The sequence below is a fragment of the Balaenoptera borealis genome, assembly GCF_965194805.1.
Source record: "Balaenoptera borealis genome assembly, chromosome: 9".
Classification (NCBI taxonomy): Eukaryota; Metazoa; Chordata; class Mammalia; order Artiodactyla; family Balaenopteridae; genus Balaenoptera; species Balaenoptera borealis.
In genome coordinates, this window is record NC_138873.1 from 553,427 (window position 1) to 581,413 (window position 27,987).

General features: G+C 43.1%; 1 protein-coding gene across 16 annotated transcripts; it reads right to left on the reverse strand.

Annotated features, from left to right (window-relative positions):
- On the reverse strand, positions 1-27,981 carry ERMARD (ER membrane associated RNA degradation). 16 transcript variants are annotated; one of them, XR_014248600.1, is made up of 19 exons: positions 27,911-27,981; positions 23,793-23,961; positions 22,273-22,469; positions 21,206-21,307; positions 20,825-20,914; positions 18,760-18,857; positions 18,178-18,314; positions 16,891-17,005; positions 15,849-15,951; positions 12,272-12,301; positions 10,580-10,648; positions 9,030-9,203; positions 6,229-6,315; positions 4,589-4,665; positions 3,906-4,031; positions 3,373-3,591; positions 2,348-2,461; positions 1,706-1,812; positions 981-1,168 (listed from the first exon to the last, which is right to left on the reverse strand). XR_014248600.1 is itself a non-coding variant. In XM_082405800.1 (18 exons), the coding sequence occupies exons 1-18, from the start codon at positions 27,914-27,916 to the stop codon at positions 988-990; spliced, it is 2,034 nt and encodes a 677-aa protein (XP_082261926.1). In that variant the 5' UTR covers positions 27,917-27,981; the 3' UTR covers positions 1-987. The 16 variants fall into 16 exon arrangements, 15 of the variants coding, with proteins under 15 accessions (XP_082261926.1, XP_082261924.1, XP_082261928.1 ...); XM_082405800.1 differs by lacking the exon at positions 1,706-1,812 and having other exon boundaries at positions 1-1,168; positions 6,229-6,312; positions 22,273-22,412; XM_082405798.1 differs by lacking the exon at positions 1,706-1,812 and having other exon boundaries at positions 1-1,168; positions 22,273-22,412.
- Between the last annotated feature and the right edge of the window lie 6 nt (positions 27,982-27,987).

Sequence of the window (27,987 nt, forward strand, 5' to 3'; positions counted from 1 at the left end):
TTTCACTGTCTTTACCCACAAGTTCACTTTACTAGGGGGTTGCAGGTACTGGGCTGGTGAAGCAACAGATGGAACACGGATGGCTGTTGTCACACGGCCCCACCTCCCCCACGGCGGCCTCCACGCTCATCTCTGACAGCTGAGAAGCCAGAACAGGCTGTGGGAAGTCCTTCCTGGGAGGCCAGACCTGCCAGCAAGGCTGGAGGAGGCCGTGCATCACGGCAGGTGGGTGCAGCCGAGCACACACAGACTGGGGTTGGGGGCAGCCCTGCAGGGGTTCCTGGAGAACCACAGCCTTGCTGCTGCCACCTAAGCAGACGAGGAGCTTCCTGCAGTGGCCACCCAGGGCCTCCTGCGAGGGCTGACCCGGCTCTTCCGGCTGCAGCCCTGGCCCTCACTCCTCTGCCTTCCTGGTTCCTGCACTAAACCCACCAAACCTGGAAACCCAGGGACGTGCTGACCGTTAGGCTTGCTGCCCAGCGCCTTCCAGGAGCTGTTCCTCCCCAACCCTCTCCCTCGAGATCTGAATCATATCAACCTTACTCTCAGCTCCAGGGACAAGGGTGACCAGCTCAAGCCCTCCCTCTACGCCCCAGTGGCCGGTCCAGGAGTAGACGTCCACCCAGCCTGACTGGTGAGTGCAGGGCAGGGTCTTGGCCACAGCCATCGTTTCAAGATTAGGCCTGTGGCCAGTAAGATGAAGCTGCCCATTCCTGGGTGACACCTGGGTGAGAAAAATCTCTCCTCTGGACAGTATGCATTGGGAGATGAGGTCCAAAACTGCTACGGCCATTTGGTTCCCAAGGATTCAGCCTGAGGTTCACACCAACAACTTGCGAAAAGCAAATCAGGAAACTGCAGAGCAAGGGACCTTGTGCCCTGATCAAGCAGTACCTGGAATCCACCCTGCCTTTGGATTTTCAACTCACATGCTGTGAAGTCTACTCAGGTCGGGTTTTCTGATAGATCCCAAAGCATCCTGACTTATTAGACTACTTTACCGGCGGATTTCTTGGCTAAATGTATTAGCATTTGTTTCTTCTCACTAAAAGTCCAAATTTTCAACAAGGCCGCCTGTGTGAGATTGACAGCTTCATCCCACTTGTTCTTGTCTTGGCTGGTGTAAGCCGCCAGGTTCTCTGTGTACTGCAAGATGGACTTTAAGAACCTGTTTAAAAGAAAGACATCAATTTCTTTATCTATTCCCTTGTAAAATGCAATAATGATTTAAAGGTATCCCCTTCATTTTGAAATTACAACTAAAGTTCTGTAGTTAATTTTTGTCTGAGGATTCAAGAAAAAGAAATACATTCAAAACAGCAATGAGAGAATACAAATTGGATGAAGGAGAAGAACGCCGAACTAGAGTGTCACTGGAGGGGGTGGACGCCCAGACTCCACACAGCTCACACACCCTCCATCTTTCTCTCCCAAATCCACATACGACGGATGCTCTTAGCTGATGGGACTCGGTTCCAGAAAGGACCTTAGAGGCCGTCTGGACCACACTCACGCGTAGTAAACCCACAGGACACAGGACCTCGGGAGCTGTGCCTCCTGTTCCCACCCTGATAACCAGCCTCACCCGCCCTGACGGAGAGAGGGGCCACCCCTTCAAAGGAGACACGTCCCACCTGGAGCAGCTATTGCTGTTGAAAGGCTTTTCCTGAAAGATAATTCGTCAGAAAGTTCACAGGGGAATTACCTCTGACTGATGGGAAGAAGTGCCATTTTCACATTTTCCAAGTTCTCCTCAAAGTTTCCCAAGTAGCCTAAAATTTTCTCCAACTATGAATTTTTGAAATTTTCACACTTAGGGAGAAGTTAAAAGAATAATACGATGAAAATCCACAGACCCTTTGTCTAGAGGCGTAGCTTTCACTTAGGGTGATTTTGCCCCCAGAGGACTGTGGCAATATCTGAGCCGTTTTTAGTCATCACAACTGGGGGCTACTGGCGTCTAGTGGGTGGAGGGCACCACCCTACAGTACCCGGGGCGGCCCCGCGGCAGAGACAGTCCACGGTTTTGAGCCGCGGCCTGGCCCCAGGCATCCGCACAGCTGCCCGAGACGGTGGCAGCCTCTCCAGCTTCCTCCCGATAACACTGTCTGGACATTATTCTTACACCAGAGGGAGGAATTCCGAAGTCATTCACATGTAAATCACATTAAATTTTCTGAAACGTGTCAGTTTTAAAGGCTCACAAATTTGCACTGAAGTCCACAGAGAACAGTTCAGGACCAGACTGTGGGGTTGAAAAAAATCACCAAGAAAATAACCAACAGGAGTGAACATGATTCAGAATTACCAAATCACAGCTTCGTCTTCTGTAAGTGAGGACACTGACCTTAGATACTGCTGATATTCTGAAGTATTTTTCCCAAGAACCACATGAATGTTGACCGATTCCAGTGCAATCAGCAATAAAATCAGGTAAAGCATAGGAGACAGAAGCTTAATACTAAAAATAGATAAAGTAAGTTAAAAGTTAATAAACTAAGTATTTATCACCTTTATAAGGAGAAAAATGTTTCCCCTAACCACTCCTTCCTTCAAAAGTCCTTAAATCCAAACTTCTCAAAAGAACACTCTTGGGCGGACAGCCGTTTTCCCAGGGGCCCTGGCCCCGGGCCCTGCAGGCCGTGCGGGATGCCCCCCACCCTTGGGCCTGAGCTCCTCGCCCGGTTCTGAGCCCGCGGCGCCCTGCCGGCTCTGAGGACCGGGCTCCGCCGCTCGGCACCCGGTCCCGCCGCTCGGCTCCCGGTCCCGCCGCTCGGCTCCCGGTCCCTTTGCCCAGCGGCGGCTCCTTCCTTACAAGTCAACGTTCAGCAAAGGACTCTCCCAAGAGGAGAAACACAAATGGCTTAAACGTGAGAATGGGTTCCACGTCTCTGGGACCAAATTCCAGTTAAAGTCAGACTCCAGTCTTCCCGGGAGGAATTTTAAAACATATCCCGTTTTCGGGAAGGATGTGATGTCACAGCATCATCTCATCAGCCGCCGCTGAGGGTGTAAATCGGCTGTAACCTTCCGAAAGCAAAGGAATACTTACTAAAAGCTTCATAAGCACAGATACCATTCAACCCAAAAATTCTAGGAATTTGTCCAAAATGGTAATTTCGTGAGAATGTAGCACATTCTAAAATACACAACGCTGGCATCCCCAGGTAAATCTGCTGTTATATTTTAAATCCAAATATTCATTTGAGTCCGTAGAACCCATATCCCAAAATTATAAATGGTATTTTAAAGTGACACATATGTAACTTTTCCTGAAAATAAGTATTTCTCTGAAGTCAGGGGTAGAAGTGTACCCAGAGGTTAAGAGCTGCCCAGAAGAGCTCCTCTAAACGAGACCCGCGAGCCGCGCACCTGTGAACCAGGCGCAGGTAGTTCCGCCGCTGCCGGGAGCGCAGGCTCCTGTCCTCCCACTGCCGGCGCCTCAGCTCCGCGCAGGCGGCCACCTGGCCACACACGCGGCGGCAGTGGGCGCCGATCTTGCGGAGCATGGCCAGCACCTCCAGGACGGCTCGGGGGCAGAAGAGGGTCCGGACAGGGATGCTGCAGAGCTCACGGAGCAGCTGGGGCCACCTGCAGGGCAGAGCGAGAGTCCCGAGGGCCTATGGTCGCCGGTCCTCCGCGGCCTGCACACCTGCCGCGGCCTCCAACGCGGTCTCGGTTTCCTGCTGCAATCGTTACACTGGGCGGGTGTTGATGGTGAGAACAGATCGTGTGTTGTAACGTCCGTCAGACAGACCAACGCACGCACCATCAGGGCTTATCTAATAATTCCTCCTGGGACACAGTGGGATTCTAACACTACCTTCAACGTGTAAGACTTCAAACACAGAAAACTGCGAAGTCAGCGACCCCAATATACTTCACCCAGGATACCCTGAACTTACTTCTCAGGAGGAAGGTGCTCCGAGTCGAGAGGAACGCGGTGGGTCTCGGGCACATGGTGACACAGCTCAGCCACGATTTCTGTGATTAAAGAGCGGCAGGCATTTATTTCAGAATTACCTTCTGATCTGAAAAACAGAAAACATTTAAAGATACATGACAATGAGCAAGATGCCTAATTAGTGCCAGTGCAGAATAATATTTATTTCAGTGGTTCACCGAGCAAAGCACTCAATCTGCAACTTGCTTTCCCCAAAAATAAAATGAAAAAGCCACCATCAGAGGGAGAGGTAAAAATAAACGACACAACACACTGTGGGTGATGCACGTGCTGTCAGAAGATGCCGTGACCCGCGAGAGTCCTCCCTCGAGCTGACTCTGCAGCGTGTCCACGCCCACTCCTCTCCTGAGCTTCAGACCCGCTGTCACACCGTCCACTAACCATTTCTGCCAGATGCCACCCTCCTCCCCACGAGGCCTGCCTCTCGTCCCTGTGCCCTTGGTCTCTGCAAACGGTTCCCCCACGACCGGGCCCTGAACCCCCAGTCTTGGCCCTCCAGTCACCAAGACCTAGCAACCCCTCCTTGGGATCTGTCTCCCGACGGGCTTGCCAGAGAAAAAAAACCGTTCAGAGGCTGATGTTCTCGGACCCCCAGGAGGCCTGCGTGACTTGGGGGGCACTCACCGCTGAGCCTCCCTTTCGGATCCTTCAGGCAAAGGCAGCAGAGGCCAAACTCCGATGCTCCTCTCACAGCTCAGCACCTGACAGGACAATGTACAACTGCTTTTCAAGATTTTTAAATAATGTTCTAGAAAATATGTTTTTAAGTTGTTACAGATGTTGTCATCACTTCCAAGAAAAGACACATCTGTAAAACTGTTACAGATGCCACACTTTAAAACTCGGTGATGGGTCTGTTACTCGATCAAATCAGGTAAAGGGAGACAGGTGAAATATGGGATTCCAAGGAAGTGTCCAAAAGTCTTCTGACGCCTCCTGGTGAGAGTTGGTCCGTGTCCCCGCCCCTGGTCGGGGCCAGCCGTGGCGAATGGCCGTGGCCTTGAGAACACAGGGAGAAGCAGGTCGGAGACGGGCCCCTCCCCTCGTCCCCACCTCCGCTCGGGTGCAGCTGGCTGAGCACCCAGCACAGACTTCCACTCCTCAGATGGGTTCCTGCCCGGCAGAGCCCGTCCCAAATTTATGACCCACAAAAGCACAAGCAAATTAAGTGGTTGTTGTTGATGCCACCAAACGAGGTACTTTGTTACGCAGCTGACACCCCGAGCAGCGGACTTCGAAAGAACAGGATGCAAGATCGGCTGCAGAATAAAAGGTGACTAAATCACATGCGGCGGGAGTACGATGCCACGGAAAAGGTGAAGGTGCAAAACGCCCACTGTGGGGAAAGGAAGGGGCGTCGACCAGGGACCTGGAAGCAGCAGCCAAGGAGCAGGAAGGCTGGCTCCTCGAAGCTTCTCTTCCTTCCAGAACCTTCCCTCCTTCGTTAAAGCCTCCCTCCCTGAATGCTTCTGGGTCCTCCTTCTACCGGCTTTTGTTCTGGAAGCTCGGAATCACTATGGGCAGACAGTGCGATGAGAGTGGATAAAGGTACCAGAGCAGCCCAACGCGCCATCGCAAACAGGACCCGCTGACACAGGAACTCAGGCTGCTTCCTTCCCTCAAACAGCAAGGACAGAACGCCGCTGGATTCTGCTCCTGCACATCTGCTGATAACCCCCTCCCACCTGACGCTACTCAGGACCTGTCTTCTCCAGGCTCGGCTTCTCCCCAGCGCCACTGCAAATCTCCCCAATCCATTCTGTGCTGATTTTACAGCTTCCTTTTAGAATTTCTCAGTTAGCAACTATCATGATTATTATATATTCTTGGAGACGACCCCATTTTTGCCCCCTCGTACCGCCTACCATACAGAAAATAAAGTCCCTAAGCTACTCACCAAATTGTAACTTCCTGGTAGAAATGCTTAAGAAAGTTTGTTGCTTGCTTGTTTACTTTACAGGTTAACAGAGGCTGGCCTCATAAAGCTGGCGTCCCTCACCACCGAAAAGCAACACCTATGACCGGTCCCAGGTTAACAGCACTCAGCCACCCATCAAGTACCAAGAACGCCGAGGACACAAACTCCACCACAGCCCTAACTGCTGGACCTTAGAAAGACACAGTGGCTTGGCCAAGGCCATGCGTCCAGGAGGCGCACAGGCTACAAAGCCAGGTCTGCGAACTTGCAGCCCGGCTGGACAAGGCCGGCCTGTACCTCTCAAATCTCTGCAACAACTGACCTGCACACGCCCCTCCCCACACACCTGCTTTTTAAGCTGAGAAACTGGATGGCAGCGAGCGCCGTAGGCTTCTGCAACACTCACCAATGCTCTCACTGCTGCTTTTTCCTGCTTTAGAGAAAACAGACAATTGTTACTACAACTTCTGGTCAGGCTTCTACTTTTCTTCTATTGCATCTTAAGTCATTTAAGAGTCCCGATTTCCAATTAGCTTCCTTCACATAGTTCTCTCAGCTAAAAGAAAGCAAAACTCTTCATTAAAATAGGTCTAACATAGTAGTCAAACCATAACCAACAAAATTTTTAAATTAGGCTGATCAACAATGATAAATTACAAAGGCCACTCTGTCCACAATGCAGCAAAACAAGAAATAAATGGGGGAAAAAAAGATGCTAAACAATTGGAAAATGTAAGAGATTCTCCTAAAAAACTAGGACATAAGAATTTAAACATTGGGCTTCCCTGGTGGCGCAGTGGTTAAGAATCTGCCTGCCAATGCAGGGGACACGGGTTTGAGCCCTGGTATGGGGGGATCCCACATGCCGCGGAGCAACTAAGCCCGTGAGCCACAACTACTGAGCCTGCGCGTCTGGAGCCTGTGCTCCGCAACGGGAGAGGCCGCAACAGTGAGAGGCCCGCGCACCGCGATGAGGAGTGGCCCCCGCTCGCCGCAACTGGAGAAAGCCCTCGCACAGAAACGAAGACCCAACACAGCCAAAAATAAATAAATAAATAAATAAATAAATTTTAAAAAAAAAGGATTTAAACATTAAAAATCAATATAACTAAAAGAGGATTACATACTATAAACACTCAATTGCCAAACATACATTTTTAAAAGAGTAAAAATAACATTATTTACAGCTGACACATCTGTATAACTGGAAAACCCAAGTTGGCGGACTATTACAAAGTCAGTGAGTTGAGAGTGGACAAATTTAATACACAAAAGTCAAGAGCTTTCCTACGTATAAGCAGTAACTACCTAGAACTCTCAATAGCACAAAACAACTCATATGGTTAGTCGTTACTTGGAGAAGAGACGCACTCAACTCTCACTCACGCAGATACCTACACGGGTGCTACACGGAGCAGAGAGGAACCAGCCCTCACTGTGTGGTGAACGTCCGGCGGGGTCGCCAGGACTCACACCTGAAGTCGGTGACGAGCCGGCAGCCACCACAGCACACGCGGCTTCTCCCCGAGACAGGAACCCCAGGAGAGCCTCAGAGCACAGTGGGGACACATGGGGGCCACACCCCTCCCAGGGGCTCAGGGGAGCAGTGGGGGTGGCAGAGGAGGGGGACGCAGATCTGGGGCACCAGCTTGAGGTAGAGGATTGAACGTGGAGACTGAAGAGTGGGCACTGGCCTGTGTCAGGGGACAATGTTCAATCTTGCAAAAATGTCAATTATCCCCACATGAATCCATCAGGAGCCCATTCCTGTGGGCTGGTTGTTTGGGCTTGGGCTTTGTGTTTATTTTAACTACACAGGTTCACTGGAATAATAACAATTAGAGAAGAGGCAGGACAATTCTGAAGAAGAAGAGGGGCGGGAAAGTAATCTCTCAGATATCAAACTGTATCATGAAGCTTAGTAAAGACAGGCAGAGAGAGTCCAGGTCTGGAGTCCAGTGCACACAGTATAGAGATATTTATTCTCTAAATGGTGTTCGGCCAACTTGCAAGCAATTTGTTAAAAAAAGAAAAAAAGTACAGCTAGATTCTCTAACTCACTCCCAGGTGAAATAAATTCCAGCTGGATCAATAGATGTAAATGAGGAAAAAAGCTATAAAACTATACAGGAAAACATATGAATACATTTATAATTTTGGAAAGCAAAGGGTCTTTTAACAACGACTTCAAATGCATAAGTCAGAGAGAAAAAACATCAAAACCTAAAGACCGGTAACAAGCAACACATACTCTGAAAATGGCAAATAAGGCTAACAAACCAGTGAGGAAAATGAAACTGAATAAAACAGAGCAAAGACATTAACGGGAAGTTCACAAAAGAATTTCAGCATCATAGTTAGACATTTTCCACAGCAGAGAAAATTCTAAATCACCCATCAATGAAGGATAGCTTAGACAAATAATGACACATTGATAAGATGGGGTATCAAGCAGCTGAGATACAGTAAAGTAGAACAAAGTTGCCAAAAATAAACTGTTAATGAAATGCTAGTTACAAAACAGAGTATGTCCTGCTTTGGAACCCGCACTGCAGGCTCATGGAAAGATGTGGAAGCACAGACACCCAGCTACTGACAGCAGTCACCTCTGGGAGAGGGATTCCTGAGAACTTTCACTTTTTGTATTAATTTTTCTATCCTGTTGGAATTTTGAAACAAATTTTACCATAATTGTTACATGTACAGTCTGAAAAAAAGATTAAAATATAACTAACAATCTAACCTAAATTATTTCTTTTAAAATATAAAAGAATTACAGTTTATTGACAAATGCAAATATTCTACTCTCTCATTTAGTAGTACTCTGTAAATTTTTCCAATTTATTTAGTTAATACTGTTTTATACTTTGTTCTCTGGTTTGCAATATCCCATCACTGTTAAAAACACAAGCAAATGTATGCTTAGGAAATAGGGTGAATTATTTTAGGTGAGATCAAGTAATATTGATTTATTTGTTATAGACAAGACCTGTACACATGTACACATGTTCAGATGGAGGCACACTGTACTCATATAAATTAAAACAAAAGATGATTAAAATATAATTAATTACATTTGAAAATAAACTACATTCCTTCATAACTTAATGACAGTGAATCTAATTAATTTTCTTTCCTACACATTACCTTGAACATTGATAATAGATCTTCATCAATAAATCTGAGTAAAAGTACAAAGGAAAATGCAATCAACTGATTGGCTGCTTCTTTCGGAAATTCAGGTAAACTGATTTCCCCATGGCTTAAACGATCTCTTAGACGGGGACCTTCCTGATGGTTCAGGAAATCCCAGAGAAATTCCTATCAAAAAAAGGACACAGAAAATATTTGGTTAGTGTTCTCAGCAGAAAGAAGGAAAGTCCGAAGGCCCAGAAAGGGCAAGCCCGAAACATCTGAGGAGCTGCAATGTTGATTACAGAAAAGTTAGCCTGAAAAAGAGAGTCATTCAAGGTCACACAACGGAAAAGTATCAAGTTACGATAGTCCCTGGGACCTCTTGGCTTTATCGCTGCTCTGGACTACCTCAGGCAGGACCGCACCCCACTAGCTCAGGACGGCCCTGAGGAAACCCCGTCCTCGGTACCTGCACCCCACCACCTCAGGCAGGACCCCCCTGAGGGAGCCCCGTTGTCTGTAACTGTACATCCTGCTCCTCAGGCAGGATGTCCTGGGGAGCCCTGTTTCTGTATCTGCTCCTTGGCTGATTGATAAGAACCTAAGAAGTTTGTAGAACTCACCACCAGGGCTACAAAACTGCTTGCATGGCTCCAGTGTTTAGTAAAAGCACCCTTTCTCATTCTCACCCTCCTGAAAAACGAGAACTGAGTTGACCACATTTGGAAGCCAACCTTCCAATCAATAAAAGAATCCACTGCTGCGCTCTTGCATGGACAACACCATTTTTCTTTCCCCTCTGGTTCTCCTTCTTACAAGTCCTCTCTCACATCACTTGTTTACTTTTGAAGCCCTATGAAGACACTGCTTCTTTCTTAATGGCAGAAATCCAAGGACTCTTCCACAACATAGAGGAAATTGAGTCAGAAAACCCAATTTGCTGACCCAGGCAAATTGCTGATGGACAAACAGAATTAGACAAACTAGTTCAATCATCCTAATTTCCTGATGGCAGAAAGGATGCCCAGAGAGCGTATGGAATCTGCCTAGTGTCACACAGCCGGAACTGGAACCTAGGTTGCTAACTCCCAGTTAAAAGGAGAAAATATGAAAATTCTATTTACAGTCCAAAGTAGTCACTGCAGTAACTTCATAAAATACAAAACTGTGATAAGTAGAAAATGGCTCTAAATAACCACCTTCTCATCCAACACTCTGTCTTACTAGTCGCATCTGACTTTGCTGTCATTCACGAAGCAGATGCAGTCCCTGCTACCAGTGCAATACAAAAGCCACAAATTCAAATATTGCTCAGAATCAGGTCAGCAAAGTCATCAGGCCTTAGGAGAAGGACATTTAAACAAAAAGCATGAAGCACAGTACCTGAGCTGGGCTCAGAGCCAGCAAATGACAGTTGCACAGACAATGAAGTTCAGACATGGCAATGCTTCAGAAGCATTTCTTATGGGCACGTCACAAGCCAAAATTAACATCATTTTCTGAGAAGTGCTAATCACATCCATAAATAAAGGATGTTAGATTGTAAATGCCTAATACTTTACCATTGCAGGCTCTCCAAGGAAAAGAGGAAGCTGATTGATTTTACCATCATTCAAGTGTTTTGCCAATATCTAGAACACCAAAAAGAAGTAAGCTGATTAACACAGTTAATCTGTACACATACAGAACTTTCAGTGTCAAAAGATATTGTACATTTGGTACGACATGCTGTGTAAGTCCAAAGCAGATTAAATGAAATAAGGACAGTCTTAAGAACGTAGCAGCCACCTGTTCAGAAAAGGTTTTCTCAACCAATACAATGACTTTAAGAAGATATATATATATGTATTCTTAATTGTATGTGTTTATGTATATTTACATGTATATAGGTGTGTGTATGTGTGTTTATGTATATTCATGTATGTGTGTGTGTGCATTTATGTGCATATATATGTATATGTGTATATGTGTGTTTATGTATATTCATGTATGTGTGTGTGTGCATTTATGTGCATATATATGTATATGTGTATATGTGTGTTTATGTATATTCATGTATATGTGTGTGTGTGCATTTATGTGCATATATATGTGTATTTATGTGTGTTTATGTATATTCATGTATGTGTGTGTGTGCATTTATGTGCATATATATGTATATGTGTATATGTGTGTTTATGTATATTCATGTATGTGTGTGTGTGCATTTATGTGCATATATATGTATATGTGTATATGTGTGTTTATGTATATTCATGTATGTGTGTGTGTGCATTTATGTGCATATATATGTATATGTGTATATGTGTGTTTATGTATATTCATGTATGTGTGTGTGTGCATTTATGTGCATATATATGTATATGTGTATATGTGTGTTTATGTATATTCATGTATGTGTGTGTGTGCATTTATGTGCATATATATGTGTATATGTGTATATGTGTGTTTATGTATATTCATGTATGTGTGTGTGTGCATTTATGTGCATATATATGTATATGTGTATATGTGTGTTTATGTATATTCATGTATGTGTGTGTGCATTTATGTGCATATATATGTATATGTGTATATGTGTGTTTATGTATATTCATGTATGTGTGTGTGTGCATTTATGTGCATATATATGTATATGTGTATATGTGTGTTTATGTATATTCATGTATGTGTGTGTGTGCATTTATGTGCATATATATGTATATGTGTATATGTGTGTTTATGTATATTCATGTATGTGTGTGTGTGCATTTATGTGCATATATATGTATATGTGTATATGTGTGTTTATGTATATTCATGTATGTGTGTGTGTGCATTTATGTGCATATATATGTATATGTGTATATGTGTGTTTATGTATATTCATGTATGTGTGTGTGTGCATTTATGTGCATATATGTGTATATGTGTATTTATGTGTGTTTATGTGTAGTGTGTGTATACAGGTATACGTGTATATGTGTGTTTATGTGTATTTGCATACACTGTGTATGTGTATATGCATATATGTGTGTATATATGTATGTTATGGCCTTTCCATAACTTTAGAAACTAGGTTAATAAGACTGGGTCTCAATTAGTCTGAAAACTATATTCAACATTATCAACACCTTTTTCTTTTTTCTTTTGCTTATATGACTATCAACATTTTCCTGTAAGCATATGATTTATGGCTGATCTTTAATTTTAATTTTAATTTTAAAAGAATACAATGTTTTATTTGTTTCAAAATACCTTATAAGTTTACTTACCTCATCAAAGGTAGTATAAAGAGCTGTTGACTTCAGAAAAGGAAATAAAAGAAATAATTAAAGCAAAATACAAGTAGTGTGACACTATTCAAAGCAGGAAAAAATTCTAGCACAGGGCCACAAATATGAAACCTTCTTTTGTAAATAAATCTTTATCTAGCAACACTTTGGGAAGAATGTCATTGACAACATAAACACAATATAAAAGACATGAAAATACAGCAACCCTGGTGGTTTAGCCGTGTTAGAATACTGCTCTCACAAGTACTGTAGCTCAGATACTTCTTTTTTTTTTTCTTTTCTGTTGAGAAATGTTTTTTTATTGTTCATGGACTACTGATCACAGACAGAAAGCATCTGGCTTATTTGTGACTTCAATTATTAGCTCCACATTTTAGGTTAATGCCAATATTTGAGAATCAGGCCTGAGTGAAAGCAGTAATAAATACTGGATAGAAATGACAATAAAAGTCAGAAGTATCATAGTCCAGATTTCCAGAGGTCTGATCTAAATCAGCATATCTCAGTTAAGGGGTCTTTATGATCTTATAGATTTGAATTTAAAGTTTGTAATTGAGTTTAAGGACTTGATAAGAAAACAGCATTTTTATTTTGCAAATTAAGGATAAAATGGCTGTTCAATTTCTTCATACAAACTGGGCTTTTAAAGCATACATTTGACTAGCATACTTAAATATTTTACCCTCCAAGCATTTTTTTTCTCTTTTTTTTTTTAACATCTTTCAGCTACTTCTAACACTTATGATGCCACAACTTCACAAATCACTACTCACACAGAGCACTTCTACTGATGGCTGGTATTTGTGTGCAAGTGAGCACAACTGAATATTTTCTCCAACAAATAACCTTTGTTTCTCATGCGTCTTGGTATAATTAGCCCAGACTTGATAGACACGGCTCGGGGCCAGGCTGCCTCAGCACTCTAATTCCATCGTCCACACCTTCTACAAGTGAAACCCTGAGCACCTCCATGCTCAGGTTCCTCTGCAAAACTGGAAGTGAGGAATGCCCATCTCAAAGGCTGCTGGGGAATTCAGCAGGATTTTACACACCGTGTGTCAAAATCAGTATCTTGTGGAAGTCAAGTGCTCAAGAAATGTGTTATACTTATTAATGCTTATTTACATATTTTCATTTTAATATTATCAAATACTCCTGAACATTTATTACTGTGCAGATGACTCTAAAGCCCATGTATTGCTGACCTAAAATTTTTTCCAAGCTCTATTCTAAATACTCAATTGCCTACTAAATATCCCCACTACTTCCTCAAAAAAGCTGAACTTTTCATTCATCGCCATAAACGATGTGAATTAACTTCTACCTTTTTTTTTTTCTGCCACGCCGTGCAGCTTGAGGGATCTTAGTTCCCCGACCAGGGATCGAAGCCGGGCCACGGCACAGAAATTGCGTAGTCCTAACCACTGGACTGCCAGGGAATGCCCAACTTCTACCTTATTTTATGGAGTTGGTATAAATGTCTTACCTCTCACCCCTAATACATACAAGCTTCTAAAAGTCACTAGGTCTTTGCTCATCTTCATATCCTGCACTGATTCTGAAGAGACCTTACGCCATAACAAGTATTCAATAAATAATTACGGCATTTGCACAGCACTTTATAATTTTCATGTATGTATTGCTTTGTAAATAAATTGATGCTATGTTTATTCTGGATAAAAGCCTGAGCTAAAATTTAAGATGTTCTTCGATAAACTACATCCTCTGTAGAAACAGTCACACTATTTATTTGTGCAGTGAAATGACAACTAAATAACCAAATTCATGACACCACAGAGCCGTGCAGTGACTGGTCATGTTACCATGAAGTCAATTCTAAGAGCACTCGAGTGAGAGCTGTGACAACTGGGGCTCTAGTTTCTGCTGGAAGACCCAGGCTTCACTCCACAACACTGGACTGGGCAGAGCCTACATGAAAGGCACCGGGTGTGGGCACCAGCGGACATAAATATGGATGACCCACTCCAAAGGGGCCTACACCAGAGAGCTCTACAAAAATGCACATAAGGCAAAGCGGAACTGCCTCAAGATAAGACAGAAAGAGAACGCAGAGAAAAGCAGCTGTTAGATCTGAGTAGATGTGGCTCTGGGAGGTCACCACTGTGGCCGGGAGTGGTCAGGCAGGGGACAGTGGGCAAAGTGAGAGGAAAGACACGCATGTTCAGGAACTGGCGAGGAGCTTAAATTATGCTGGGGAATCAGAGGGAAAACAAACTGGAGAAAGGCTGAGGCCAGACTCTGACATCCTTACAAGCCATGCAGAAGCGTGAGCCTTGCAGGCAGGCGCTGGGAGCCATGGAAGGTTTCTAAGCAGAGGAAACCATAAAAGACACAGGAATACTCGTGAGTCTAGAAAATAATTAGTGGCAGTGTGAGAATGGGTTAGAGAAGGAGAATCACGAAGACTTGTGGGAGATGAGTTACCAGGTGAGTGTGATGGGGAGCCAGGTGAGGCCTCAGCACTGAAGGACCACAGACAAATCAGGGGTAGAACCGATCGGCAGGGCAGGTCCATGAGGAGAATGGAGTGCAGGCAGAGCATATGATGGTGCTAAAGCTTGGTGCAGAGCAATTCAGAGGATAAGGATAATAAGGAATACCAGAGAACAAATTTGTGGAAGAAAAAATTTGCTTTTCTGAAATAAAGTAAATTTGAGATGCTGGGGAAAACTCATATGAAGATATTCAACAAACAGGTGCAAACCTAACTCAGGAGATCAAAGAACCATGAATTAGAGACAATGCCTTGGAGACTGCTGGAACTTAATGCTATAAATTGCCCTCTTGGCACTGCTTTAGCTGCATCAACAACTTTTGCCATGTTGTGCTTTCATTTTTATTAGTTTCAAAGTATTTACTAATTGGTGTTGCTCCCACACAGGCAACAGCTTAAGGCATGGTATTATGTGAGGTCTCCCAAGGAATAAATATAAAGAGAGTACAGGGTTGAGAACAGAATTCTGAGGAATGCCTATATAAAGGGGCAAAAAGAGGAAGCTGAACTAGTGAAAGAAACAAGAATACCAAGTATGGCAGATGCTGCTGTTTGTCCCATAATATATATTCTCCCTTTCCCCTACCTAATGGATTCTCCCACAGCTGACTAGGCCCACGGCCAGCCAGAGACATTGCTAGGCCTCCCTGGCGGCTTTGGCCAAAAGGAAGCAGTATCCTTCGAGAAGGGCGTGCTGTAGACCACCCACGGCCCACCTCACGGGGTTACAGTAGTACACCAGTAAATATGGCTGCAGAGAAAACATAAGCATCAACTCATTTTATGACACCATTAGGTTTAAAAGACTGCTTGGAAATATGACAGAACCCTCAAAGACAATCACAAATAAAATAAATATGTAACATATAAAATCACAATAGGAAGCCACAAAAAATGACAGTCAAGCCTTCCAAAGAAAGTTCTTAGCTAAAAAATTCATTTAACAATAAGCAAAAATATGATATTAAAAACTTTTAATTAGGCACAGAAAAATGTCGATACAGCAACAACAGTCACCATCAACCATTTAAAGCAGTGTACCTCAGCAGTCAGAAGTCTCTTTGGACATTTGTTAACTGTGGCAAAAACTTTCCTAAGTCCAGTCTCTAGTTGCACCAATAACAAGATGGCACAGTCAGCAAACCTGTGAAATTGAAGGAAATAAGCAAAACTTCATGTTTTCAAAGTAAACACTGGCACCAACACCATAATAAGGGTACTGTATTCCAGATACTACCAATATGTGTCCAAAGCAAGGAGGAGTGACATTACTCATTAATATGAGAAACAAAAACAGAATCGAAGTCTCATTAGACTAGTGACTACAAAACTATTTTCCAGTGTTTTAATGTATGATGAAACATTTTTAGCAGCTGCAGTAGAATAAAGTGTCATCAAAGATCTGCTAGACTTGTTTCATCACTTCTAAAAAATACTCAGAAACCAGGATTTCAGTGGGTTCTCAAGGTATCCAATCAAATGTACAGATCAGGATCAGGTAACTTGAAAGGAAGCAAAGACCACTGACCTCCTGATGCTTATGCTCCTGGGCTTGCTCCCCAGGGAATACAGAGACAAACTCACATCTTCTTTCTCTCATGATTCTCTAACATTGGACACCATGTTTCAGTCACAATAAGAACTCAAAAAAATATTAATAAGTTGATTCTGAAAAATAATTATCAGGGAGTTCCCTGGTGGCCTAGTGGCTAGGATTCCGGGCTTTCACTGCTGTGGCTCGGGTTCAATCCCTGATGGGGGAACTGAAATCCCAGAAGCTGCACAGTGCAGCCAAAAAATTTTTTTTTAATTTTTAAATAAAAATAAATTTATTAGTTAAATAAAAAATAATTATCTTTATTAATTGTACAAAAACTGTACAAAAAAATAATGTTTAAATCACAGTTACAAGATGCCTTTTAGTTAATTATATGAAGATATTCTATGCTCGGGTCTGCTCTTGAGTCAGTCCCGCTCCTCCCTGCTCCAACTCCAACAACGACAAAGCAGGAAGGTTAGGGTTTTAAGAAGGCCTGGCCTCCAAGCTGCCAATGACCACTTTGTAATGCCACACTTCAGGTACCTGTTTGACTTGAAGTTGATTAATGCAACTTCCCAATATGGCAACATGATTTTTAGTATAAAAGTGGATTTCTTCATCACTTCTTCTAATACTGAAAGCACCTCATAAGTAACATCTGTAAAAATAGCAAATATTTTTAAGCACGACCACACTAATCAACTGAAAAAAAGGTGTGAACACACTTAGGGAGTGATGCCACTGAGCCGACCTCTTCAGGAAGATAAACCGTGGGCCCCGGGCAGCGTGCCACCTAAGCGTGAGACCACCTGAACTAGGGCCAGGGTTGCAGGTGACCACAGATACCCTTGGAAAAACGGAACGTAGGCAACTACATCTCTTTAGTGATTTAAGCTACAACAACTTTGAGTAGAGGAGTTCAGGGTCAACAAGCTGATCACACTGACCAAGAAAATTAAATATATCTTCAGAAGATACAGGAACCAAGTGTGAACCCAAAGGTAAACTATGGACTTAAGGTGATTATGACTTGTCAATGTAGGTTTATCCTTGGTAAAAAATGTACCCTCTGGTGGGAGATGTTGATAATGGGGGAGGCTGTGCATGGGGGGGGGGGTGTGGACGGGAAATCTCCACACCTCCCTCTTGATGTTGCTGTAAACTTAGAACTGCTCTACAAAAATAAAGTCTTAAAGAATATATACATTATTGGCAGTCACCTGACTACCAGAAGGATCCATGATACAAAAAGGCTAAGACTGCCGGGACCAAGATGATCTGTACTGTTCCCTCCAGGATTAACATCAGCAAATACAGACACAAGACTTCAGCCAAAGTGGAAAAGAATGAGCCTGGAGCAAACACATGGTTTAATTGCTCTTTCAAAGTCCTGTGTCCCCCAACCCCACTAATTTGGTAAATGGCTTTCTCGTGAAAACAAAAGATGATATAGGAGAACATTTATACTACTGGTACTTTTGGCATAATGATTATGAGTACAAAGGCACGAGAGCTAAAAGGAGAAGGGAAAGTGCATTAGAAACTGGTCCAAAGCCATTTGTATGCCAACATATCTGCACAATGAACTAACTTTATCATTAACGTTGAGTCACATAGCCGTGGCCCTCAGACAACCCTGGGGGCACTGTGGGAAGAGGTAAAGGTTGATGTGGCCAAATTTAAGAGGTTCTTCATGAAACTGTCAAAGGCATCTTGCCCCTGGAGAATAACTATTCCACCTACGGAGTTCAAGTCTCAGTGCTATTTAATAACTCTATAAATATCTTTACAGAAATATATTCAGGGGAAAATGTGGCATGTGGTACTTACCAGGGAAAACGATCAAATCCTCTAAGCTTGTAAGAGTTATGAAAGGTCGATGTGCCAATGTGAACTTAGTTTGTTGAAGGTAACCCTTTAGTAGTTGACCCAATCCTGCTGTCAACAATATCATCATTGAACAGTATCTAGTGGAAAATACCATAGAGATCCATTAGAAAAACGAACTCAGCACACATATAAAAAGCTCTACTTTCAAAAAACAAAGGTTTAAAATTAAGAAAATAAAACAGCATTAAATTGCAGAAAACTCCACGGGCTGTGGGGATGGAGCTCTGCAGTGGTCAGGAAGACCACTGACGTCTCAGAAACCTGTGAGCTTGAACCTCGGGTCTCCCACGCACCAGGGTGCTGTGCCCGTCACTACCTGCGCTTCTGGGGCGCAAGTCAGTGAAATCATAACCCTATCACCACACCAGTCATTCTGCCACTAACATTCAGTTTTATCTTCAAAATCCTGTCCCCAAACTCTCATTCTTCTCAAAATACACCTTTCCTTGATGTGAAATTCAAAATAAAACAAACTCTTAAGTATATCAAAAAAGAGAGAGAATCCCTCCCCCAGCACCTTACTTTGGAGGAATCTCCTGAGGTGCCGCGAAGCCGTGCCACAGGACGTTGCGAAGGTTGAGTCCGCACGGAGAGCCCACGAAGACCTTGAGCACGTCCATCTAGGTGGAGAGGGGGCAGATCACCGGGTCACTGAGCAAACCAATACAACACTGGGATTATGTGAGCTCTCTTCTTGGAATTAATGGAACCAACGCTATACAGTAACGATGACAATAATAACAGACCAACACTTGCTGAGCATTCAACATGTCAGACACATTTTGTGTTTGTTACTCACTCACCCTCAGGACAACCTCGGAGGAAAGTACTATTATTCCCACTATGCAGAAGAGAAAAATATAAACAAGGAGAGGTGAGACCAAGGTTTCAGAGGCCACAAAGCCACAATGGGGGATGAGATCCCACCCAGGCTACACTGCTTTCATACCATACACCAACACTGTCAGTATCTAGATAAAATAAAACAGAAAGTGATAAACAGAAACTCCACAGTAAGCAGCATGTGCTCGTGATAAAATACAGGGGCAGTGACGAAGGGCCAGACCACAGAGGCTCCAGCCTCTTCTCTGACTTGAAGCTCACCGTTCACCTGCTCTGTCCCTCCATCTACAAAGCAAAGACCCTCCCAATACAAGGACCCTGCTTATCAAACTGCAATAATTATACCTTTCCATGGGCTACCTCTGGGTCTGGAGCACCACACCTTAGAGGAGATTCAGAAGAACGGAAGCCGTTCAGAGACAAAAAGAACTCAACCCCATGTCATACGAAAGAAGAGCTGAGCCTCCAGGAGACTCAGGAGAGGACAGAAGCTGTCTTCACACAACTTAAAGGCTCGCTGGGAAGAGGAGACAGATGCATTCTGGATTTCCCTCGAAGGGCAGAAAGTTATAAAGAGGGGTTTCAATTCAATGTCAAAAAGCTTGACAGCCGGTCCTTCGATGCTATTCGGGGAAGTCTTGGCTCTCACACTAATTTTAAATACTTTACTATTAACTTAATTAAATGTTAATGACTATAATATTAATAATTTAATATTGTTTTAAATTTAGTATTATTTTAAATTAATTGTTCATACCATCTGGGCAATCAGAAATATATATGCCAACGAACTAGGAAAATTATCTGGGAGCTAAAAGGGCTGCGGGTAGGCAAAAGGCTCACTGCACAACACAGGCAGGAAACAAAGAGCAGAAGAAAACGACGGAACTTAAGAATTCAGCGTGACACCAAGCAGTCTGCACTTCCCTCCACACCCTCCGCCAAAGAAAACAATCCTTAAGCTGACAAGGGGTAAGGAACCACAGTAAGAGTGGGAAAGCTCTACTGACAATGGATTTCTTAATGTCTTGTTTGTAGTGTCCTCCCGGCTTGGCACTACCCTGGCTTCCTCCTTCACCTCAGCCCGGCCTTATTCAGTTGCCTGAAGGTTATTCACTGGTCTTAAACGATCTTGATCATGTGGCCTCTAGAAGGTCTGAAAACGTACATAGCTCTGCATGTTTTTTAATTGGCATCTAAATTTTTTTTCCACGGTAAGTTTGAACAGCTGCAAAAGGTATAATTTCTCGCATGTTAAAAATATTGATTTTTTTTAATAATAAAACTATAATATCACTCTTTAAAGGGTTAAAATTTTATTCTAGAATAAGTTAGTATTATCATTTATAACTTGCAGAATTAGTATTATAATTAATACGTAATCAGTGGATCAAAAGACTTCAAGTTGCTCATTTGCCTGGCCCCCCGGAGGTTATTATATCAGAGGCTATCCCACCAGAGGTCATCACATCAAAGGTTACCACTACACCTGAGGCTCTTACACCTGAGGCCCTCACACCAGCAGTCATCACACCAGAGGCTGTTATCAAACCACATTAACACTCAGGACAAGAGGGAGGTGTGTCTTTTGGCTGGAAAGGGGATGTGAGAAAGGAAAATATGCTTGAATCACTGAAATTAATTTTTTCCTAACAGAGCATCAATTTTTGAGGAACAGAAGTACAGCTAACATCGACTGTTTTGTGCTGTGTCTACTCCATCAGGTTTAGGTGAACAAGCTTACCACAGACTGCCCAAAGACTTGAGCGAGCTCCTCAGACGCAATCAGATCTCTTAAAAGAAAGGGGCATTCCTTCCCAATCAGTAAATACACCTAAAATTCAAACAAATATTGTGTAACAATCGTATTATGAGTCAGATGATGTTAACAAAAAAATCGCCCATAAAGCAAGCGTCTGTACAAATGAGAGGACAAAAGTACCGAAGACACTGCCGTTTTTGATCTCATAATCATTCAAAAAGAAAAATATTTTAAAAATCTGTGCTAAGTGATTGTATAGGAAAACAATACTTAAAATCAAGAAATCTGAGCGAAACTGCAAAACAGGTTAATGTTCTTTCTGACACTTTACTGGACCAACAACGAAAGAGTCCTCAAACTTACGTCAGCCAGGGCTCGCTCCAGACATGATGTCAGCTTCATTAAGCTAAGAGAAATAGCAAGAGATTGAAGACTTCCCAAGGCATCAAACATTTCAGGAAATAACTGTTTAGAATAAGACATATGTTAGAATTCGTGTTCAATAAGTATTATTCTCAAAGGCACAGTTCTATTAATGGAGTTCAAACCTCTAATGATTTCAATTGGCATATTTTAATGACTTTTTTGGTATAGGTAAACATTTTCTATATAAATATAGCAATATCCAAAGAATCAAGAGAGATGTGTAACTCCTTAGACGTTCAATATCTAAGGAGTTTTTGGAAAGTTCTTTATTTATTTAAATGCTTATTAAAAGCAATAAATCTGGCATAATTGTAAATTGAAAGGTCAAATATTTTGACCTAAATCTTATTTCCCATTTTGATTAGTTCTTAAAAATAGATAAACATAAGGCAGCTCACCCTGCCACTTAAGGGCGCTACTACACAGGGAAAAGGGAACACCCTTCCACCCTACATTAGGAAATCCAAAGTATTTTAGAATTAGACTCTTTTATAGTTACTGCTCTACTGTAATCATTTAATGTTCCAAGTGAAATGGTTGGTTTGAACCAACCACCAAACCAACCATCAAGCCATCCAAAACAAGGTCTGGGCCCCAAGCTACTCCTCCTCCCTTCTATTCGCCCTCAACAAGCCAAGCACCCCCACCTCCGGTCTCCCGGTCCCACCGTCTCAGGAACACCTTACTACCGGTCTGTAAGGTCTTTCTTTTTTTCTGGAGCTGTCCATTTTTCTCTGTCCCAGGACCAGCACCCATGCACCAAACTACGTCCCTAAACCCCAATCCTGACACCGCATCCAAAAACTTCCTTTGGTCAAAGGATGTCTCTCAGCTCAGGCTTTGCGGGCTTTGCAAACAGCTCCAACTTTGCCTTGCAACACTCAAGCCTTCTTACAGCTGAGGGCCCAGAGGATGGAGGAGACCCCTTTAAAATCAGCAAGTAATAAGGGCCTCTAAGTGGAATCTGCAGTCTTTTATTTCTAAAGGTTGTTCAAAAGCCGAACCTCTGGAACACCTGTCCACTGGAGCCCCGGAGAATATCGCGTTTCAAACTGCCCCTTGGTCAGAGACGACAAATGTAAGTGGACAGCCTGGCACACAGGGCCCAGCAGCCTCACGCTTCCCCCGTAATCCAGACCCTGGGCTTCAAGGATAAGAAAGCAAGTTAGTACCACAGCTCCACATCGTGTGATGCAAATGCCTAAATCATCAAAGAAAAAGGGTTTTAATTATGAAATTTCCATAAAGTTGGCAACAAGTTTATAATTGAACTTACAATACAGATACTCATGTTGTTGAAAATAAGTTACAAAGTGTTCATCTGATTATAAAAGAAAAACTCTCATTAGCGAGTTTGAAAAATACAGAAAGGTTCAAAGAAGATAACAAATATTTTTTCATTTTTTCAATCTCTTTATCTGTATATAAGTTTGTACAAAATCAGCTTCATGTTGTTATATAAAATATTTTAACCTGACTTTTTAATGTAACATTATTAGACTATGAGATTTCCAATGACATTATTAATAATAATTATTATTAATTATTTTGGAACGTATTTAGAATATGAATTTTTGGTTTTGTTTTTTTTGATAAGTTTTGGTTGAACATTCACATGGTTCACGACCAAAAAATATAAAAGGGTGAAAGTCTCCCTCCTGCCACCAGTTCTCCTTCCTATAGCAGCTACTGTTATAAATTCCTTGGGCGTATTTAGAAATATTTATACATACACAAGCAAATAACACAAATATGTGCTCCTCCTATATTTTCACTCAGCCATACAGCTCAGAGAGATTTCTGGATCAGAAAGATGGGCCTCCTCACTCTTTTTCACCACTGCATAATATTCCCTTGCAGGCATTTTTTTTTTTTTTTTTCCCCTAATTTACTTAATCAATCCACTACTGCTTGACATTTGGCTATTTGCAATGTTTTTTCTTTCTTTCTTTCTTTTCTATTACAGAATGCTGCAGTAACTTGGCACAAACACATGTTCATACCTGTGACTGGGCCTGTCTTGTATGTTCCTGGATGGAATTGCTGGGCCACAGCACATTCGCTTATAATTTTTACAATTATTATTATTTTTCCCAACCCACATCCCTACTTCAAAAGACATACAAGAATGCCTGGAAGACATTTAAAATAATTGCACATATCACTGGTCACTCTATACCCTGAATTCATATGACTTCTATCTTCTTCCCTCTTCCACCTGGATCACGGGCCGTGAGCTGAGAGCCCCTCAGCCCTCACTGCCCCCCGACCCCTTCCTTCTCACACCTGGTTTTCAGAGCCCAGCTTTCCCTTAACTCTCCTATGCTTCTCTGGCCACATTCCCTCTTTCCACACCGATTCCTTTTCTCTTTCAAATTAAGCCTGTACTATAACTTCAAATTAAGCCTGTACTATAACATCTCCTAACCCAAAAAGCAATGAGCAGAGAGGGAAATTTTACAGGTCAAGACATTTTAAATGCAACAGTATTGACGGGCGTTTGGGCTTCAGAGAAAGTACAAACCTGATTCTGTATAAACCACACAGTCTGTAATTGTCGTCCAGCATACTTCACCATTTTGAGTTACAATACTACTGATATCGCAATTTTCTCTGGCTTCAAACCCGAGTTTACAAATCATATCATACACTGAAGGAGAAAGACACGTGGTAATAGGATCCTCTATTAATATCTGAAATATAAAACATAAAACACACTGTTTAACAGGAAGTAAAAATTAATTTTAGTATGTATTTAAGTCACATGAAAATTCTATTCTGTCTATTCTGAGTATATTCTATTCTGAGTATAGAATATACTCAGGTATAGCTACTGTATTAACACACTTTCCGAATGCCATGAGAACTATACAATTAAAACATTGTGATCAAATATTAACTAAAGATTACTTATGCAAATATTTCCAAATAAATGTTTAAAGATTTTAAATTACTTTATTAATCATAGTATTTAAGAATTTACAGAAGCTCAGTATATTTTATGGATAGGGCCTTATTCCTTTCAGCATTCCTTTGCTATCCCAAAGTTATCAAAATAAGCATTTTTAATGAGGGGTGGGAGAACAGAAAATCAAGCATAATGAGTTAAAAGAGAAGCAAAAAGCATAACTCTGACTCCCTATATGGTGTAAAAAGCAGCAAACCACACTGCTTTTCCATGAAGGATTAAATAAAACCAAATTTTCATAATTTTCCCGACATTACACGAAGCTCATCTTATAAACCTGCAAAGAGATCACATTCTAGGTCTGAAACTGACCCGGGGTCTTTATGTGATGTATCAAGTTCAGGGGTCTCTGTGTTCTAACATCAGTACGTGCTGGCAGCTCCCTGATCTGGAAGCCAGCCAGCCTCGGTTCCTCCCTCCCGGTCAGCGTCACCCTGTCACCCTGTCCCCAGAGGCTTCACTTCCCCCTCTCAGGCCTGGTTGTCAGGCACTCCTTTCAGGCCCTAGCAGGTGAGGTGCTGCCGAGACTCGTGTGGAACATTCAGTGGTCCTCTGGGACACCTGCTCAGCCAGCCGGTGCACACCCCTAGGAGCACTGCGGGACGGCGGCGGGAGAGGGGACTTGCTCCCGCCGCCTGCAGCCTGGGGCTTCCTGTGCGCTTCCTATTCCTATTCCTATTCCTTCCTATTCCTATTCCTTCCTATTCCTATTCCTTCCTATTCCTATTCCTTCCTATTCCTTTGTTCCTATTCCTATTCCTTCCTATTCCTTTGTTCCTATTCCTATTCCTTCCTATTCCTATTCCTTCCTATTCCTATTCCTTCCTATTCCTTTGTTCCTATTCCTATTCCTTCCTATTCCTTTGTTCCTATTCCTATTCCTTCCTATTCCTATTCCTTCCTATTCCTATTCCTTCCTATTCCTATTCCTTCCTATTCCTTTGTTCCTATTCCTATTCCTTCCTATTCCTTTGTTCCTATTCCTATTCCTTCCTATTCCTATTCCTTCCTATTCCTATTCCTTTGTTCCTATTCCTATTCCTTCCTATTCCTTTGTTCCTATTCCTATTCCTTCCTATTCCTATTCCTTCCTATTCCTTTGTTCCTATTCCTATTCCTTCCTATTCCTTTGTTCCTATTCCTATTCCTTCCTATTCCTATTCCTTCCTATTCCTATTCCTTCCTATTCCTATTCCTTCCTATTCCTATTCCTTCCTATTCCTATTCCTTCCTATTCCTTTGTTCCTATTCCTATTCCTTCCTATTCCTATTCCTTCCTATTCCTTTGTTCCTATTCCTATTCCTTCCTATTCCTTTGTTCCTATTCCTATTCCTTCCTATTCCTATTCCTTCCTATTCCTTTGTTCCTATTCCTATTCCTTCCTATTCCTATTCCTTCCTATTCCTTTGTTCCTATTCCTATTCCTTCCTATTCCTATTCCTTCCTATTCCTATTCCTTCCTATTCCTATTCCTTCCTATTCCTTTGTTCCTATTCCTATTCCTTCCTATTCCTTTGTTCCTATTCCTATTCCTTCCTATTCCTATTCCTTCCTATTCCTTTGTTCCTATTCCTATTCCTTCCTATTCCTTTGTTCCTATTCCTATTCCTTCCTATTCCTATTCCTTCCTATTCCTATTCCTTCCTATTCCTATTCCTTCCTATTCCTATTCCTTCCTATTCCTATTCCTTCCTAGTCCTATTCCTTCCTAGTCCTATTCCTTCCTATTCCTTTGTTCCTATTCCTATTCCTTCCTATTCCTTTGTTCCTATTCCTATTCCTTCCTATTCCTTTGTTCCTATTCCTATTCCTTCCTATTCCTATTCCTTTGTTCCTATTCCTATTCCTGCACTGCCCTGCAGCGGCAGCTGAACTCAGTGTGCAGTCTTCCCGACACCTGTAGGCCCAGCTTTACCACCGAACGCCCACCACAGACACGACACCATGCGTCAGTGCCTTCCCTTCAGAACTCTGCTTCCCAGACTTGCCAGGCCCTTACACGTAGCTGGGCAGCTCAGTTTCCTCCTTAGACCCCTGAGTTTCAGCCATGCAGGGGCCCTCCTCTAAGTTTCTAAGCTTTAAAATTCCGACCACTTCCCTTAGCTCCCTCAGTCCTAGGGGGAGTGACTGCTTCCCGCAGCTGCCGTGTCCACAATACTACTTGCAGAGCTCTCTTTTTATCCTTTCAGATAACTAGTTAACAATTTTTACCTAGTTAATTCTTTATATCAAATTATCTTAGTGCAAAAACTAGTGTGGTTTGTCTCTGGACTAACACAGAAATATAACTCTAAAAGGTCACATTCGCATCAAAAGGGACTCTCTGCATTTTTAAAAAGGATTCGAACTCTAAAGGAATGAGCTGTAGTTCTGGAGTGACAGGTGACAGGCAGAAATGATATTTCTGCACAAAAGCCCATCTACTCCACTAGCAAAGCGGGCCCTGGATTTGGCACCTGAAGTTGTAAAAAGGGTCTCTTTTGGTTGTAGACACTAGATCAACACAGTTGTCCCTCAGACTCAACCAAACAGTAAGATCTTAGAGCACAGAGACCACGTCTTATACAACATTGTATCCCCAGGACACAGCATAGACCCTGGCACACAACAAATGAAAAATAAGAGTTACATGAATGATTGGCTCCTCCTACCCTGAGCTGCAATACACCCCTCCAAGTCTCCAAGACCTTCAGATTTAAGGAATGGCTATATTCTACCCCTACCAACACACATACAATTCTACAAGGTGGCTTCTATGTTAACTTTTAAGCCCATACTCTGTTAGGCAATAAAATCCAACCTCAAATCAACAAACATTAGATGCTGCAATGCTCTGATTGTCACTCATGACAATAAATACATCATCCTGTGTATTACACTCAGGAACATGCCTGTCCCCCACTAGAAGCCAGAAACCCTGCATGTTTGTGTGCATGTATGTGCACCTCCCACGCCATTTTTGATACTTCAGTGTCTTGTCCAGAGCAGCATGGGGTAGTGCAAACACCTTCTCTGGTTGCCGTAATTAGAGATAATACTTGAAAAGCACCTAGCACATACTACTCAGAAAGTAGCAGCTAGTGCTAAAACTGCTGATAGATGACTGACATTGAACTCCCTGAGACAGGAATGTAAGTAAAATCCTTATTTTGAGGCAACCCCACTGAATCCGATCTACGGTCAGTTAATGAGACCCTTGTGATTTAGTTTTACGTTATCAAAATGGCCTAAAAATGTCCAATGTAATTCTGACTTGCAAATGTGAGCCAGAGGCGAGTATTCCTACACATACTTCCCACACTGCTCAGGGTACCACCTACCGAAAACTTCCCTTAGGGGCGAAGGCCACTCAGAACAAAAACTATAACCAACGGCGCGTTGTGCGAGCACGCCCCCGGCCCCGGTGAACAGAGCCTCCACACGCGCGCAGGGCATCCCCTCGGCCCCCACACCACGTCCTCGCGGACTGCCGCCGGGACCTCGGGCCCCAGGAACGACGTGGGGTCGGACGGCGCCAAGAGGCAGGAGGGCGGGCGGGACGGGTCCAGCAGGCGCCCACCCAGCGCAAGCACGGCCGCCCTCCTCCGCCGCGGCACCAGCTGCGGCCCGGACGGCGCTTCCCGCGCCGCACTCCGAGGGGCGCGCTCAGGAGAACCGGTGACACCAACTTTACCTCCATGACTTACGGCTCCCGGCCGCGGCGCCGAGGGATGACGCAAGCCACGCCACGCCACGCCACGCCACGTCACG